This window comes from Panthera uncia, assembly GCF_023721935.1.
Source record: "Panthera uncia isolate 11264 chromosome A1 unlocalized genomic scaffold, Puncia_PCG_1.0 HiC_scaffold_17, whole genome shotgun sequence".
Classification (NCBI taxonomy): Eukaryota; Metazoa; Chordata; class Mammalia; order Carnivora; family Felidae; genus Panthera; species Panthera uncia.
In genome coordinates, this window is record NW_026057577.1 from 39,693,482 (window position 1) to 39,711,374 (window position 17,893).

General features: G+C 42.2%; 2 protein-coding genes across 3 annotated transcripts in view; one reads left to right on the plus strand and one right to left on the minus strand.

Moving 5' to 3' along the window:
• Positions 1-575: 575 nt before the first annotated feature.
• On the plus strand, positions 576-8,563 carry GZMA (granzyme A). The gene is made up of 5 exons (XM_049649465.1): positions 576-682; positions 3,466-3,604; positions 5,209-5,350; positions 5,550-5,819; positions 8,357-8,563. Exons 1-5 carry the CDS (start codon positions 613-615, stop codon positions 8,519-8,521), a joined length of 786 nt encoding a protein of 261 aa, XP_049505422.1. The 5' UTR covers positions 576-612; the 3' UTR covers positions 8,522-8,563.
• Positions 8,564-9,804: 1,241 nt separating this feature from the next.
• CDC20B (cell division cycle 20B) overlaps positions 9,805-17,893 on the minus strand; it is a 52,836-nt gene continuing 44,747 nt past the window's right edge. Inside the window, exons 10-12 of one of the 2 annotated variants that reach the window (XM_049649469.1) lie at positions 17,426-17,551; positions 16,832-16,949; positions 9,805-11,816 (exon numbers count right to left, since the gene is read on the minus strand). In XM_049649469.1, coding sequence (XP_049505426.1) covers positions 11,671-11,816; positions 16,832-16,949; positions 17,426-17,551 — 390 coding nt within the window. In that variant the 3' untranslated portion in view covers positions 9,805-11,670. The remainder of the gene's footprint in view (positions 11,817-16,831; positions 16,950-17,425; positions 17,552-17,893) is intronic. The other variant, XM_049649470.1, reaches the window with a different exon arrangement.

Consider the following 17,893-nt stretch of genomic DNA (forward strand, 5'->3'; position numbering starts at 1 on the left):
GCCATTAGTGGATACAGAAGATAGTTCTGCTATTGATGAAAACTAAAATCCTCAAAATTTCTGCTGAGACATTTTAAAGTCTCTCCTTGTAGGGGCACCTGGATGGCACAGTCAGTTGAACGTCCGAATTCGGCTCAGGTCATGATCTCACCGTCTGTGAGTTCGAGCCCCACATTGAGCTCTGTGCTGACAGCTCAGACCCTGGAGCCTGCTTTGGATTCTGTGTCTCCCTCTCTCTCTGCCCCTCCCCCACTCATGCTCTGTCTCTCTCTCTCTCTCTGTCAAAAATAAACATTTTTTAAAAATTTTTAAATAAATAAATAAAAATAAAGTCTCCCCTTGTATAATATGTTCAGAGGACAACAAGGTCCTCTCACCCCCATCCACAATATAGAATTACCATCCTTTGCCTTAGCAGTCCTAGCAAAGGAAAGCATGCCCAAGGGTAAGGAGCAATTATTCATTGTTGTCAGTTGTGTTTCATTTCTTAACGCTCAAGTTACAAATTGGAAAGACAAAAACCACATCCTTTGTACCCTCAATATATAGTGTCGGTGAAGAACTAACACAGATTTTCATGTTGACTGATTTGAGGTGGGGATACCAGCCACAATGAGGAACTCCTATACATTTCTGGCATCCTCTCTCTTGATTGCCATTTTTCTCCTGCTAATTCCTGGAGGTAAGACTGATTCTCATCATTTCCATTATAACCATTAAGCAAAGTGGAGCAGACTCTCAGTGAACTTTAGGCAATATTAGCTCAGGGTAAGAGCAGATTTTTTGTTCCTCAAGCTTTAACATTCTTTCTTACATTCTAGCTGTTTATTTTAAAAGGAAAAACATCCTTCTTTCTTCTCTAAAATTGCTTCACAAGAAATAATAGAACCACCAGGGTTTAATACTGCCAATTTATACCTTGAAAATTGCCCCCTAAAATTGCCTAAATGTTAAAACAATAAAAAATAAAAAAACCTCTTGGGTTAGGAAAATAAATATACCTTTCTGGAAAGGAATAGTGGTATTCAGCCTTTCTGTAGAAAATGCATAGATACTTTTTTTTTAATGTTTTATTTACTTTTGAGAGAGAGAGAGAGAGAGAGAGAGCATGAGGGAGCATGCAAGCAGGGGAGGGGAAGAGAGAGAAAGTCAGAAGATCCAAAGCAGGCTCCAGGCTGACAGCAGGGAGCCCGATGTGGGGCTTGAACTCACAAACTGTGAGATCATGATCTGAGCCAAAATCAGATGCTCAACAGACTGAGCTGCCCAGGCAGCCCAATGCATAGTTTTAAATAAAATTCAAAAACCTGACTTAGTCACCCAAAACAAATTAGAAACGATTTGAAATTGTATCATTTCCCTAGGCTAGTGTGTCATTGAGAATGTTGCCACCTTGACTCTTTGGAAGTGCTATGGTATTTAGTATTAAGCTAAGTCTTGGGTACACCACCTAGTAACCAACCTACCTGGTTTTGTGTGAGCTACACGGGCACCAGTTTAAAATGCTGTGAAACTCACAGCATTATCACAAGACTGGTTGTAGCCCCTGGGTGGCTCTAGGTTTTCCTTGAAATCCTTCAAGAAAGTGAGGACTGGTCTGGGGCTGCCTGAACTGTGCTGATGTTAAGGACCAGTCATGTGTTTATCTCCAGGTCCATCAGCTTCTGGAGGTGGGAATGGTGGGCAGGGGCTGATGGAAAACCTATCTCACCAGGAATTTCCAAGGAAGTTCTATGGTTTACCTTGCAACTAAAAATGAGAAGAAATTTTTAAAATAACAAGGTTGAAGCATTTGGGGGACAAAGGGGTGGCATAGGATGACTGTGTTCGGGCTTGTTAAGTCCTCGACAACAGCGAAAACAGAGCAGATGAAAAATCCAATGATATCTTTTCTTCAAAGGAAACAACAAAAGCAGCTTGCTCTGCTCTGCTTTGTTTCCTGTGGTCAGAGAGAGCAATGTGGGCCCGTAAAGGGAACAGACACAGCAGATCACATGATGCTCTGGACCAGCGATCTCAACCCTCTTACACATTAGAATACTCTGGAGGGCTTTTTAAACAATGCTCGCATCCAGCCCCAGCTCCAGAGATGCTCATTCATGTTTTCTGGGTGGAGACCAAGAGTTGCTAGTTTCCCAAACTTCTCACCTGCTCTAAACCCTTTTCCTGACCCTCATAGGAGTGGTTGGTTGCAGGAGATGTTGACCTTTTTTCTGAGGCCAGTGTATGTGTGCACCAAACAGGGGACCCTGAAAAATGAAGTAGTCTACTGACTTTATGATTTCTGCAGCCCAGAAGGTCTGAAGACGCACCTTTTAAATCTATCCACGCATGACTCACCCAAGGAAAATTTAAGATGTGGGTGAAGTTCTCTGCGTTGCTCTAACTTCCTTATCCTTTACCTTCTAGAGCCTAGAATTTCCCCCTTCCCAACTCACTTCCAGAAATGAGAGCCATCTACGTCACTCTCTTCCCCTTCTCTCACTCTCATTATTTGCATCTTACTGTGGATATGGCAGTGAGTTAGCTTTATAAATGGAGTAGCAGGCCCTGTGCCCTTTTTTAAGAAACCATGAGTCTCAGCCAATAGTCAGGAGACATATTTTGGGAAAATCCAAGAATATCTGGTGTAGGAAGGTGGAGACTCAGAGTACATCACAAAGACCCAAGATCACTAAACCAGCATGGATCATGAGCCTTGTGTGTAGGTCTCCTGTTCTCTAGTAATGAAACTATACTCCAGCTCTGTCATCAAGGAAATTTGACGAAGGCACCATTTTCTCCTTATAGCATCTTCTTCCTTCTCCTCCCTCGTTGGAGAAAGCCTTCATGAAACCATGTGTTTGAGTCTGCAGGTTGAAGGGGAGCCTTGGGTGCAACAGGTATTATTCTCTCAGCTTAGGAATGAGGAGAGTACATGTTTCAATAAACAGAGAGCTCCCAATGACCAAAGAACTCGTAGGTGAGGGCAGAGCTAAATGGTGCCATATCAGTTTGTAAGGTGTGTTTTTTTGCAAGGGCTTTAGGTGACAAGGGCGGCTCTCAGTCTTCTAAAAGCTTTTCCACTTCCCCAGATGAATAGCCGGAAGGGAGGAGGGGGGAGGGAGGAGTGCAGATCGTTACTAGCATCTCCGGTAGTAACTGTTACTGGTGCCGACCAATGCACAGCTGTCTGCCCTTTGCAAGCCCTGAGGCTTGAGGTCACTGGTTGTGACAGATCTCCAGCCTGATAATCCCTGGAACTGCCAATGGCATGGTTTCTGTGGGTGAAACGGCAGGACCCTCTCAGGAGTCCAATAGGAATGGGCTTTACATTCAGACATCTGAACACCTGCGTGGGGTTTGGAGGTGCTCTCATCTGTCTCCTCTCCAAGGAGGAAATGCTTGTCTGGTCTTAGAAACATGGCTTGAGGTAGAACTCTTTGGGGTGGGCACTGACTTAAGTTGCCTTTTCCTTTTTCACAGATTTCTGTGTAAAAATTATTGGAGGAAATCAAGTGACTCCTCATTCAAGACCCTACATGGTGCTACTTAAAGGAGAAAATATCTGTGCCGGGGCTCTGATTGAAAAAAACTGGGTATTGACTGCAGCTCACTGTGTCCTGTAAGTGCTTGGGTTTTAAAAAATGTTTGTGGAGATATTCTCATTTGGGGGAATATTAACAAAGAGAATAAATCTCACTAAAACCACAGGAAGTTCATGTGTAACTTCATATCACTGAAGTCTCCAGGAAATTGCTGTACCCCAGCAGGGAGTTAAGCCCACAGAATCAGACCAATGGGGAATCCACAGTGAGCACCCACACTTCCTCTGGAGCTGCTGGGTCCAGGTGCTGCAGGGCTTTGCTTCTGGCCTTGACTTCAATGACTAGAGAGAATAAACCACAGTCTGGAAGGATAAAACTGAAGTGTCCCCTCAGGATCCTGAGCACAATAGTCAAGTAGAGAAAGCTCGTGTCTAAAACCTTCCCGTTTCCCCTAGTGAACTTCTCTCACACTTCAGCCATCTCTTAACACCTGCTGACTACTACCTTCAAACCTCTGCCAGGCTTGGGTTTTCCTCCATTCTCTAAATCAAACCTGTAAACCTGGGCTGTCCCTTGTGAAAGCCACTGTCATATTGGTTATGTAAATTTCCATGCGGCTCTATGAATTTAAGTTGAAGTTAAATAAAATTGCAAGTTTAGTTCCTTGGTGGCACTAGCCACATTTCACATTTTCAGTAGCCACATGTGGCTAGTGGCTACCATATGGGACAGTGCAGATGTATAGAGCATTTCATCATCCATTTGCACTCTACTGGAAGTACAGTTCTAGCCTCCTGAGTGAAACTCACATCAGCTGATGTAATGGAAGAAAACTATGTGTAATGGAATAATAGTGTGTGATGGGGGGAAAAATCACTGGAACTATCTGTTTAGTGTAGTTTATACTAGGTTGTGAATGGCACTAAGTGTGACTGACACTTAATTATTAATATACCAGAGAAATTTTTTTAAATAGGCTCCACACCCAACATGAGATTTCAGTTCATGACCCTGAGATCAAGAGTCACATGCTCTACTGACTAAGCCAACAAGGAGCCCCCTGAGTATTTTGATTTTATTAACCAAATGAACCTTTATCATGGAGTAAAAAAAGAACCCTGGCCCCCTCCTTCAGATCACCATCCCCCACCCCCAATATACACACACTCAGTGCCATGCAAATAGGGTCCTTCATTGGGCAGTCATATTTCTGGAAGTTTGCCCATTTAAGTTTGTTACAAACTTAAATCTTACAAAGATCCCTCCAGTGCATTTCTCTAAACTATCCAGTGCCTTTTGCTTCTGTCTCTAGAACACTGAGAACTTTGTGTTTCAGTATTCTGCAACCAAATTCTCTATCACAGCTCAAGGTGGGTTAAGGGATACAACACTAAAGCCCCAACCCACATGATCCCAAGACTTGGCTTAGCTGCTATGGAATTCTCTTGTTATTTACTTTTCAATGAACCTAGTTTAGCATGTTATAAAGAAGCTGGTGGTAATAACGATGAATTCACAAGCAACTTTTTATTCTTCAACGTACACTTTTTTCTTTCTGAGCCATAAACAAGGATTTCCACAGCAGGTATACTTACAAATGAGACAGTGAAACTGATCACTTAACATGCTCTGCTACTGATACAAAGAGTAAATCCTGTTAATATACTGTGTCTGTTTTCAGGAACAGAACGTCCCAGGTCATTCTTGGAGCTCACTCAATAACCAAGAACGAGCCAGAAAAGCAGATAATGTTTGTTAAGAAACAATATCCCTATCCGTGCTTTGACCAGGACACGCATGAAGGTGATCTTAAACTTTTACAGGTATGTACCTTTGGTTGACTTAAAAGTCATAGAACCTCCTACGTTCTGGCTGCCAAATGGAAATTTTTTCCTCGGTGCCCTAGAGCTATAGACTATAGTTACATAATGGGGTCCTCGATGGTTGGGCTAGAATTTAAGTAAAAATGTGACCATCTAGATTACCTCATTTTGTTAAGTCTTCATGCTTGTCTTCTAACAGCTGACCAAAAAGGCAAAAATTAATAAAAATGTGAGCACCCTCCGTCTTCCTAAAAAGGGGGATGATGTGAAACCAGGAACCATGTGCCAAGTTGCAGGCTGGGGGAAAATTCATAATAACTCACCTCAGTCAGATACTCTGAGAGAAGTCAATATCACCGTCATAAACAGAAGAATCTGCAATGATCAAAAGCACTATGATTATCATCCTGTGATTGGGCTGAATATGATTTGTGCCGGCAGCCTCAAGGGTGGAAAAGACTCGTGCAATGTAAGTGAAATAAGATCCCATGTTTGAGCTGTTGGAATTACTCATGCAGATATAGAACATGTAACATCATGCTTTGTCTTGTCATGGCATTGGCTTCTGTAGGGTCCTAGTGCTTTTTTTAAAGAAGTTTGATAAGATGCCAGTCAAAAAACTTAATGTTCTCAGCTTAAGTAAGTTGTTCACCAAAAACAAGTTCACTGCTAAGGCATGGGTTGATCTAGTACATCTTCTTGATTTTACAAAAAAAAAAAAAAAGAAAGAAAGAAAAACACTGAGAAGCAATGTTTTTCTCATTTTTCGTATGAACATACACAGCTCTAAATTTGAAAATCTGGGACATCCAGGAGAGCTGAAGTCAGGGTTCCTCTAGGGCCTCCACTCCCAGTACAGAGAATGTGCAAGTGTCCATACCAGAGTCCCCTGAGCAGCAGCAGGACGGGGCTCTGCTGAAAGACAGGAGTAGAAGAGACACCTCATAAAGTTTTCAGCTCTGAGTTTATCATTTCTCACCTTTCCCAAAGACCCTGTAGAGAGAGCCTCCTCTGAAGAGAAGGAGCTGCCGTGTAGGTGGTCTGGGAGTTTAAATTGGAGACTGAGAGATCCAGAGGTCTCTGCTCTTTTCACAAGTTTGTCCAAACACCGGCAGAATCTGAATGGCTTGATTTCAGGAACAAGGCTAAGCAAATTTCAGGAAAAGATGACATCTGTCTTCTGCATCTTTGCACTTCCTGTCCTTTGCCCTCCCTCTTCCCTCCCCTCCCTTCAGCCACCACTCTGGAAATCCAGGAACCCAGAACCTTCATGCCATTGGGACCACACGCAACACCCTAAAGCCATGGCAGCATCCCAGTATGCCTGTCTGCCTCTCAACAGCCACCCTCTACCATCAAAACTTAGCAGTCCTTCTCCCGTTCCCTCAGTGCCCAAGACCCCTCAGAAGTGGCTATGGGTGAATTAAACCTGAGGGACTAATTATGAAAATTTCAGGCACTGCATGAAACACACCATTCCAGGAGGGGTCCCAGGCTTGCACATAGTTGCTTAGTTCATACGCTCATAAGGCTAGTTTTTGCCTGAACAGGAGGGATCGTTGATGCCTTCACATGGCTGAGAAGGAGCTGGGCCCTCAGACCTGGCACTCGCAGAGCTCCATGCGTATGCCTCAGTGGCCCTCTGTGCAACACCAACAATCTTTCCTAAAGCCAGAGCAGTGAAATGGCCACTTCAGACTCTGGATCTCAAATACATTTAAATATGCTGATTCTAGAATTCCACTAGAGAAAACAGGATCACACAGCTGGTGGCACAGGATGCATAAAGCATTGACCCACAGCTAACTGAAAGGGCTCTGCTAGTGGAGGCAGTTAGCTCTGAAGTGCGATCACTGGCTTCTGGGACCTCCCATCTAGTGTCAGATGCTCCAAAGAGACTTGAGGGAGAAATTTCTATTTGACAGGATGAAGGGAAAATTTGCTTTGGTTTTGTTCCTTTGGGAAAACAATTATCTGCTTGGAGAAACGAGAAAACATGGTATTTACTCTTTGCCTCAACATCCCATCTGCATTTGATTCTTTTACCTCTTGAATTATTAAGCATTTTAAGAAAATGACAGGGACCCCTGGGTGGCTCAGTCGGTTAAGCATCTGACTCTTGATTCATCACAGGTCATGACCTCCAGGTTGTGGGACAGATCCCCATGTCAGAAATCTCTCTCTCCTGGGGTGCCTGGGTGGCTCAGTTGGTTAAGTGTCCAACTTTGGCTCAGGTCATGATCTCGTGGTTTGTGGGTTCAGGCCCCGCCTCAGGCTCTGTGCTGACAGCTTGTTCAGAACCTGGAGACTGCTCTGGATTCTGTCTCCCTTTCTCTCTGCCCTTCCCCCACTCACACTCTGTCTCTCTCAAAAATAAATAAACATTTAAAAAAATTTGTTTAATAAAAAAAAAAAAGAATTATCTCTCTCCCTCTCTCTACCCCTCCCCACTCATGGTCACTCTCTCTCAAAATAAATAAACAAACATTTTTTAAAATGTAAATAGGAGGGTTTCCCTTATTTTTTTTTTTATGGTTTATTTATCCATTTTGAGAAAGAGTGCAAGCAGGGGAGAGGCAGAGATGAGGGAGGAGAGAGAGAATCCTAAGCAGGCTCTGTGTTGTCAGCACAGAGCCCAGCACAGGGCTTGAACCATGAGAGCATGACCTGACCCAAAATCAAAAGTCGGGTACTCAACCGACTCAGACACCCAGGTGCCCCAGGAGGGTTTTCCTTCTAAAGCACAATCAGTCTCAAAATTAGTAGATAACGTGAACAATAATACATTTTATTTCATGTTCACTAGTTTATAAATAAGTTGAGTAAGCCAATTTTCAAAATATTAAAATCTTTCCCAACATTTTGAACTTTTAAGCACTAATTTTCATTTAAGTCAAGGTTGGTCTTAACTCCACATTGAATGCTCCACATTAAATGGAACCTCTTCCATTCCACTAGTGATCACGTTCCATGCTGATCTCCACTACCCATCTTGTTTTCCTCCAGGGAGATTCTGGAAGCCCTTTGATATGTGAGGGTACTTATAGAGGCATTACTGCCTTTGGCCTTCCAGGGAAATGCGGAGACCCTCGAGGACCTGGCATCTATACTCTTCTCTCACAGAAGTATCTCAACTGGATAAATAAGACTATGAAGGGGCAGTTTAGATAACTATTTCATTTCATTTGCCATCACTTGTTAATGTTATCATAAATAAAATCAATTTGTGTAACTTTATCCATTTCTCTTATAACTTTAGTAGGCAGATCTGCACTGGCAAAGTAACCTTGTGGATAATGCAATGGAGACAGGAGGAAACCAATGTCACAGTGTCATCCATGTGTCAAGTGACAATCATACTTTGCTTGCATTATTCAGCATCTCAGTGGGACCCATCAGGAGTGCCAATAAGGTCAGGTCTGTCTAGTAACAAAAACAGTGTTGGACCCAGCAATTCTGCAGGAAACAGAAACAGCCAGTCTGGAGCATTTGAGTTAGAAGAGGAAATGCCTTATGGTGTTTTTCCAAAGGCAGGTGAGAAATAGAAATTAAAATTTAGGGGACACAAATGAAACACCTGGACACACAAGAAAAGTATACAAGAGAAAGTCACCCCCCTTTCTCATTAGTTGGTATTTAAGCCTTAGATTATCTAGGTGATTTCCTGGTTCTCTTCGTCTCTGAGCCTGGGTAGGGCCAATCAACATGGTGGCTACAGTGGCTGCCATCACATACTAGGGAGTGAGTGCTCAAAGTTTTCCTTGAAAAAATTCCATGTTGTTATTCATCACATTGAACTCAGTGGATAGTCATCAGTTCAGCAGCCCCTTCAAGATGTGATTAGGTGAATGGATTTCTTCACTTTCCATTAGTTCCTTTAGGAATATACATGTGTGTGCATGCACACACAATGTATACCCAAACCAAGAACACACATCAACACTAAGAGACAGCTTCTTAAAACAAAGAAGGAAGCCTAGCTCAATTACCAATGCTCAGGCCCCACCTCTAGAAATTTTTATTTAATTGTATTCAGTGAGACCCAGGACATAGTATTCTTTATCTAATCACCACAGTGATACAAATATGCAGCTAGTGATGGGAATCCCTACACTAAAAAGTGAGGTCTGGTTCTGGTATCTAAAACAGAGGCTCTAAGAGAGTCACTAGGATGATCCTGTAGATACCTACTATCATCCCTAATTCCTAGTTAGGATTTTAACAGCAACAAGAGGATGGAACAGTCCCTACCAGAAATATTACAGGTTTAGAAGTCCACTTAAAAAGTACTTGCATGGAACCCTCATTCATTGCTGGTAGAAGTGTAAACTGATACTTCTTAGGAAATTTGTCAATGACGTATATTCTATGACTTAACCATTCCACACCTCAGTATATACCCAACAGAAATGAGTGCTTTTGTCCACCAAAGACATGTTTAAGAATGTGCACAGCAACTTTATTCTTAAAGTTGAACCTGAAAATAGCTCAAATATTCATCAATAAAATGGATAAACAATTGTACATTTATACAATGGAATATTACACAGCAAGAAAAAGAACAATCTACAGATACATGTAATGATATGAATTAATCTTACAACCTTAATATTGAGTGAAAGAAGTCAAACAAAAAGAATATATAGTGTGTGATTCCATTTATCTGAAGGTTTGCATAAGACAAAACTAACTATAGGGATAGATGTCAGAATAATGGAGAGGTGTTGACTAAGAGTGGGTACAAGGAAGTCTTTAAGGTACAATAAATGTTCGTATCTTGATCTGAATAGTATATTAATATCAAATGGGTGGTATAGACTGATACCAAGAGTTCAAACCTAGGTAACATCATCTCAAAAACACTTGCTGGAGAGGTTTGGACTTAGCAGATGAGCAAAGAAAATGAAGAAAGTAGGAATTCCAGACTAGAAGAAAAGCTCCAACAAAGGCATCAAGGCAGGAAATCACAAGACTTAGCCCAGGGTCAACACAGTCCCACTTCAGATCCTCTGCCCACCCCCCCTCTGTCCCACCCCTGATCACACCCTTTCTATCAAACAAACATTTTTTAAAAAGGTAATTGAACAAAAGAACAGTGGCCTGATTGAGCCTAAAAACAATTTAGCAGTTATCAAATCCAAATTCCTGTTCTTATAAATGTTATAACAAACCCAAGGCCATTCAGTCAGTTTATGGCAGAGCCAAGGTAAGCACAGTTATCATACTTCAGGTTCTGGGCTTGGGACCTGAAGGTTGAGGTGAGGGACTAAGGTAATATGGAGTCATTGAAGGTTTCTGAGCAGGGGCCTAAGAAGATCACCACAGTGCTTATAAAAATGTAACCGAGGGGCGCCTGGGTGGCGTAGTCGGTTAAGCATCCGACTTCAGCCAGGTCACGATCTCGCAGTCCGTGAGTTCGAGCCCCGCGTCAGGCTCTGGGCTGATGGCTCGGAGCCTGGAGCCTGTTTCCGATTCTGTGTCTCCCTCTCTCTCTGCCCCTCCCCCGTTCATGCTGTGTCTCTCTCTGTCCCAAAAATAAATAAAAAACGTTGAAAAAAAAAATTAAAAAAAAAAAATGTAACCGAACAGTGGTGTGGAGACCCATGAAGAATAAAGATTGGAAAAACAGAAGGAATTACAACAGAGTGGTCATCAGGTATTCAGGACATGCCTAGGCTGAAACAAAAGGGAGAGAAAGAGAACAAAAGGTAAATGGAGTAAACATGGAGCAGAATAATCTGCATGTTTCCTGAGTGACGGGATGACCAGGATAAGGATGAGACCACGAAAGGGGACAAGGAAGTCCTATGGAAGATCTCATTTTGAAAGGAAATAATATGCATGCTTAACATACTGCCTACCATACAGTAGGATTTTAATCAATATTTTTCAAGCAAAATATTATTTGTATGTATTTTTAACATTCTGAGTTTGAGCTAAAGATAAGAAAGGATCTCAGAAAGGAAATATCCAGAGGCAGAAAGAAGGGTGAGGCTGGAGCTTGGAAAGTCAAGTGGGAAAAAGGAGTTTAGAAATCTCTTTTATAGATATTCTGACTAGAGCAGTGGAAATGCATCTCTAACAAGGAAGAGATAGAGAAAAAAGGAGAAAAAGGAGGAGGAAGAAGAGGAGCAGGAGGGAGAGGAAAGTAGAAAAGAGGCCAAGACAATGTCTGGGAAATCCAACAGGAGGAAGTGAGGAAAATAAAGCAACCTGAGAAAGAAAGTCAGGAAAACAGACATTCACCGCAAGAAAAGCACTTTATCCTATTTGATCCTCACCACAACCCCATGGAGAAGACAAGGCCAATGTCATCATTCTCACTTCAAAGTGAGGAAACTGGAGCTCACAGAGGGGCTGAGTGACTCACAGCAGTTCCATACACAGGCTGTGCCATCGGCTGCGGCAGAAAACACTTGGGTCTGGTCTGGACTCAAAGCCAGGTGCAGCACTCTGCCCCTGTGGCCTGTGGGAAAAGGGGAAGACAGTTAATGTCCCACATGACAAGAGCTGTTGCTGAGGTGGGGCCACAAATCCCACCCCAGGATGAAGGCTTCTCCAAAACCTGCCGAGTTTGGAGCTCATGCTCCCACTGAGCCTGTGCTGTGGTAAACAGAGCCAACTATGGTCAGTACCCTAAAGTGGCTGAGGTTTTGCTTCACCATTTCCTTTTCAGACCTCTTCCCCCTTGTATTAGTTTCCTTGGGCTGCTGCAACACGTTACCAGAAACTGCCTGAGACAAGAGAAACTTACTGTCTTACAGTTCTGGTGACCAGAAGTCCAGAATCAAGGCGTGGACAGGGCTGCCTCCCTCTGGAGATTCCTGGGGAGATTCCAACTTTCGCCTCTTCTAGCTGTTGGCAGTCCTTGAGTTGGGGCCACATCACTCTATTCTCTGCCTCTGTGGTCATATGGCCCCTATTCTGTGTGTCTGTTCTCTGTGTGTCTCTTGTAAGGACACTTGTCATTGGACTTAGGGTTCATCTGGATAATCCAGGATGATCTCATCTCCAGATCCTCAGCTTAATTACATCAGCGAAGATCTTTTCTCCAAATAAGATCACAACCACAGCTTCCAGGAATTTGAGGAGGATGCCTTTAGGAATCATTTTTTAGCCCACCACACCCTTCATGCCCCAAACCACTATCACTTCTATCTTCTCTAATCCACCAACACCCAGCAATTGCTATTGCTGTGCTCCTGCCTCCCATACCATCCCTTTTCTTAACCTTTCCAAAAACGTCCTCCCCTTGGGATCTAGATTTCAAGGAGCTAATCAAATAAATTGATTCAGCTTAATAGAAAAGGACCCAAAAACCTCTCCCGCAAAGCAAATATGAGTCTTAGTTATCTAATTCTGGAGACAATACCCCTTTTTTGTTACGTAACCAATCATCTCCCAAAAAAAAACCACTTTGTGGAACAGTAGTTCTATATGAAGTTAATGGGTATTAAATATGGAAAAAGTGTCTAATGCTCACATGAGTTTGGGAGCTCCAGGTTAAAAAGAATGAAACAGGATTCCTTATTTTAAGACTGCTATATTTGGGAGAAGAGAGTATAATAGGCAGCATTTCTGAAACATATTTTATGAGAGTCCTTTTGATGCAAGCATCTCACATGGCTCCTGTTCCTTGGAAAATACTTGGCAAAACCTATCCTAACCCAACAGTGACTGTAACAATCAAAACTTCAGGCCAAAGCAGGCAAAACTGACTCCATGAAAGGAGGCTGAGGCTGGGATGATGGGGGGAAGGAACGAGGTTGGATAAGCTTTTGAGTGAGGAGGTAATTGGGGGCACACATAAAATCTAAGTAGGTGAGTGGTCATCTCCTCATAGGACCAGTACAGCTTACAACTCAAGTGAATTCTGGAATTTCAGAAATAATCTTGTGTTCTGACACCTGATTCTCAGCAGCAAGAAGTGCAAATATACTATTCCACTCCCAAAGGAGACATATCTTAGAAACTTGGGAATATTTCCATCCACACACATCACTCCTAATCCTCTCCTGCATGTTCACACGCGTGTGCACACACACGCCCCTATGGTGACATGGGATTGGCTGCAGGTGTGTCAGTACATTAAAAAAGCGTAGATTCATAGATACAAAGCAGCTCCCTTATTTTATACATGAAAAAAAAAATTCAGGAATACCAAAGGTCTTGTCCTAGTTCACAAAGCTAATTCATGGCAGGACCAGAACTATAATCAAATCCAATGCTCTAAACATTTAGCCCATCCTCCAAACCCAGAGGAAAGAAGAATCTTTTCTCCTATTGAAGACCACTGTCCCTTATTTTTTTTAATTAAACACTTAAAAATTAAAGCAATATAAATGAAAAGCCACTTAATTTAGTTAGCATAAATATAGAACATTACACAGGAGACCTGAATGGCTTAGTTGGCTAAGCATTTGACTCTTGATTTTAGCTCAGGTCATGATCTCACAGTTGGTGAGATTGAGGCCGGCATAGGGCTCTGCACTGACAGCACAAAGCCTGCTTGGGATTCTCTCTCTCCCTCTCTATGCCCCTTTCCCACCCATGCACTCATTCCCTCTCTAAATAAACAAACAAACAAACTTAAAAAAATAACATTACATAAATACTTTCAAATTAAACTTAAGAGAGGCGCTTGGGTGGCTCAGATAGTTGAGTGTCTGACTCTTGATCTCCACTCAGGTCATGATCTCACAGCTCCTGAGTTCAAGCCCTGTTTCAGGCTCTTTTCTGTCAGTGCAGAGCCTGCTTTGGATCTTCTGTCCCCATCTCTCTGCCCCTCCCCTGCTCACTCTCTCTCTCTTTCTCTCTCTCTCAAAAATAAACATTTTTTAAAAAGAAAGAAAGTAGAAGAGGAGTAACAGAGAAAAAAATTCCATATCTTTTCTAAAGCAGGCTTTGAAAAATGTCTCAACTTAAAAAAATGGACAGCTACTTCCAGAATTTGTTAGGAAAATGGAGTTTGTATCAGAAGTAAAGGCATTCTCGAAATACTTCTCTCATAAGTGACAATCTTAATTTACTAGATTAAGTGGGAAATGCCATCTTTATCTCAGCCAAAAGTCATCCTTTAGGATTTATATCCCTAAATTCTAAGAATATTATCACTGAAAGGATTGAAAGTTTTGTTTTCTTTATGCAGCTATCATTACAAAGGAGACCACATATCGATGCATGTGCTATGGACTGATGAAACCAAATCAAAGGCCAGATCTCACTTACAGGCTAGAAAGTTACCCACTCCCGCTTCAAAGCTTGTAAATTACACCTTTGGGGGGGATGAGGGGAAGGAAAATGGTAAGCTTTCTTTCTTCTGAAGTTATATGGGTGAGGCTTCTTTAACTGAATTTTCCCCCCAGAAAGTCATGACTGTGGTTAACAGAGTGAGACTAAGGAAGGGCATGGCCAGAATCTAGAAGTCTTTTTCCAAATTTTCTGACCACAACTCACAGTTCAAAACTACATTTTAGGTAGTAACCCCATATTAGACGCATATCTGTACTGCCCAGCGTAACAAAAGTTTTGCAAAATAATACCTACATATACATTTTTCCATTCTATTCTATTCTATTTCATTTTTTAATGCTAACCACCTGACGTGTGTTTGTATAACACCCACCCTGCTAAACATTTTTGAGAAATATCGCATGTGGAAGATACTACTGCATCAGAGATGAGAATTAGTGTCTAAGACCTCAAAAGTAACTGCATCTTCTCTGACCATAAACATGTTAAGAGGAGAAAAGGTTAAATGCACTCTTTGGAATTCTGTCTAATATCAGTGAAAGAAATTCACAAAGCATTACTAAAGATGCTAAAGAATTTATAGTTTGTTTTTTTTAATGTTTTTTAAAAATTTATTTAGAGGGAGAGACAGAGCATGAGCAGTAGAGAGGGGCAGAGGAAGAGAGAGAGAGAGAGAGAGAGAGAGAGAGAGAGAATCCCAAGCAGGCTCCATCATCAGTGAAAAGCCCAGATGTGGGGCTTGATCCCAAGACCCTGGGATCATGACCTGAGCTGAAATCAAGAGTCAGATGCTCAACCGACTGAGCCACTCACGTGCCCCAAGAATTTATGGTTTGTTAAAGCTAGAGAAAAAAGAAAATGTACCAGTTAAGTTCATTCTTTATTCCAAGTATCAGCAAATTTACTCGAGTAGCTATCAGATGTCCTAACCTAGCTGAAGGATCTAATTAGCTACTGGAATTGTAGTTTTATGAAGAATCAGGTTTAAGGCTTGATTAAAAATGTTTCTCTAATCAGAAAACATCCCATGCACTGCACATCTTATGATTTAAAATATGCAAAGGATCAACTCATGTCCATCCTACACTCATGGCTGGCCCCCCAAGTAACTCTATCAAGAACTGCCTACATTTTTATTCACCAAATCACACGGTATAAAGATATAAAGGTCATCCCAAGGTCAGTCAGAGGTCCAGTCAGACTGACCAGCAGGAGCAGGAAGTCTTTCTGTGAAGGGTGTTTTTTGTTGTTGTTGTTGCCAAATGACATTATCAGAATCTGCAAAGAGAGTCAAAGTATTACCTCTGTCTAACAGGATATATATTTGGGGGTTTGTCTGTTTCTTCCCACAGAAGTGTAGTCTCCATAAGGGCAAAGATAATGTCTGTCTTGTTTACATGTATATTCCCAACACCCCCAAAAAGTGCCTCACACATGCTAGATGCACATTAAGTGGGCATTGAATAAATAAATCCCAGGTACTGACCAGGACACACATTGCGTGTGAAGAGGAAGAAGACAGGATATGTTATCAGAAGCCTACAAGAGATTGGATGCCATACTTTGTTCCATCACCAACCATCATTTCTATCTTCATATTTACCAGGGCTGGGTAGAAGGGGATACCTATTCACCCATGAACCCCCTTGAACATTCCAGATTGTCCCCGAGAGGATTTAAGACCCTCAAGGATGAAACCTGAGTCTTGCTCCCCATCATGGGATCTTCTTCTCAAGAAACACCCCGTAAATGTTTATAGAACTAAACTGAGAAAGAACCATTTTCTGCCTTGAAGGGGCAGGGGAGCACCAGGGCTTCTTGATCTTTAGTGGTCTCCCCTCAGAGAACAACATCTCACCCTTTTCATCTTTCCTTATCTCCCACACATTCCAGCACTGCTGGTTCTTCTGCAAAGTAAGGTAAGACGATTTATGATACTAACTCCAGAATTCAAAAACATAGTTTAGGAACTGTCCCTGATCATCACTGCTTCATCCACACAGGTATGCAAGAAGGAGAAGACATGACAATTTTAAGTGATGAAAAACCTTAGTCAAATTCAGAAGCACTCATCTATACACACCCCGAGGTGGTTGTAGGCCTTTCTCCTCTGACAAAATATCTATTTCAAAGAGCCAGCGGGGAGAAATATTTCATTTAGGGCTTTTCCTGCCAATGACACCTCACTTAGCTATAGATACATGGCATTTTACTCACCTATTTACTTACCAAAAAATCCAGCCGACCTGGCCAGACCGGGACAGGCCCACACAGTCACATCGTTCTTAGGAGTACCTTGGCCACTTGCAATCTCCTTTGTCTTAGGGAGCCAGATTAGGGAACAAATCTGTAAGAATGGCCCCCAAAACACAGAATTATGGCAATGTCTGATTCATTATGAATGTGTTTCAAACTGATTCCAGGCAGTGTGTTCTGTCCACGTGCATCCTCCAGTCCGCAGCTGGGGTTAGGGTGTTAGAGGAATGACATGAGTTCTAGGAAAGTTTATCCCAAGCCAACAAAGGACTAAATACACAAATAGGTTTAGCTGCAATGAACCAACAAATTTAAGTAGACTGGCACACAGTCAAAGCAGTGCCGAGAAAAAAGGGAAATGTGGAAAAAATCTGGGGGGAAAAGGATACACAAATTAACTTTCGACTCACAGATAAAGGTTTTAGAAAGAGAAACTCTCGAGAACTGAAATCCCAATAGGCTCAGCAAGTACAGAGAGGTGTGTTTGGGTCCTAGGCTCTCTCATGAATCATTTTCACAAGATTCTAGAATATCAGAGTGAAGGTCAACTCCAGCAGAGACTGTTACCTGTGAGTTCATGTTTGGGGTCTGGATGGTTTGCCCGGTATTTATGTCCAAGATATGTAAGTGTCCGTCCTTCATTCCGCCTCCAACAGCAAGGATTGCAGACTGCCAGGGACACCAATCCATGGCCTTTAAAGTTCAAATAAGCACACAGGCAGGTCAGCCTTGGAGAAAGTGAGTTTGGGAATGTGCCTGCTCAGGTAAGCAGAAGTGCCAGAGGTCTGCACACGCCACAGCTCTCCTGGACCCCTGATCTAAAGGCAGGAGCAACGGCAATCTCTAGAGGTTACTCCGAAGGGACTAGAGACCACCTATTAGGTGCCTTCCTTAAATGTTGATAACAATTGCAAATATTTTTAAACAAAGAAAAATCACCCAATAATATGTTCCGAAAACTACACTCAACATGTCCTATGTGGCAAAACTCCACTGCTGGACTAGTTGACATGTCCCCTAGAATCTGGTTATGAA

Excerpts from the sequence above, each read along its gene's own strand:
- GZMA (XM_049649465.1), top strand. The coding sequence starts at position 613 with ATGAGGAACTCCTATACATTTCTGGCATCCTCTCTCTTGATTGCCATT. Across the intron at positions 683-3,465 it reads TCTCCTGCTAATTCCTGGAG|ATTTCTGTGTAAAAATTATT; the intron begins GTAAGACTGATT and ends CCTTTTTCACAG. Across the intron at positions 5,351-5,549 it reads GTGATCTTAAACTTTTACAG|CTGACCAAAAAGGCAAAAAT; the intron begins GTATGTACCTTT and ends GTCTTCTAACAG.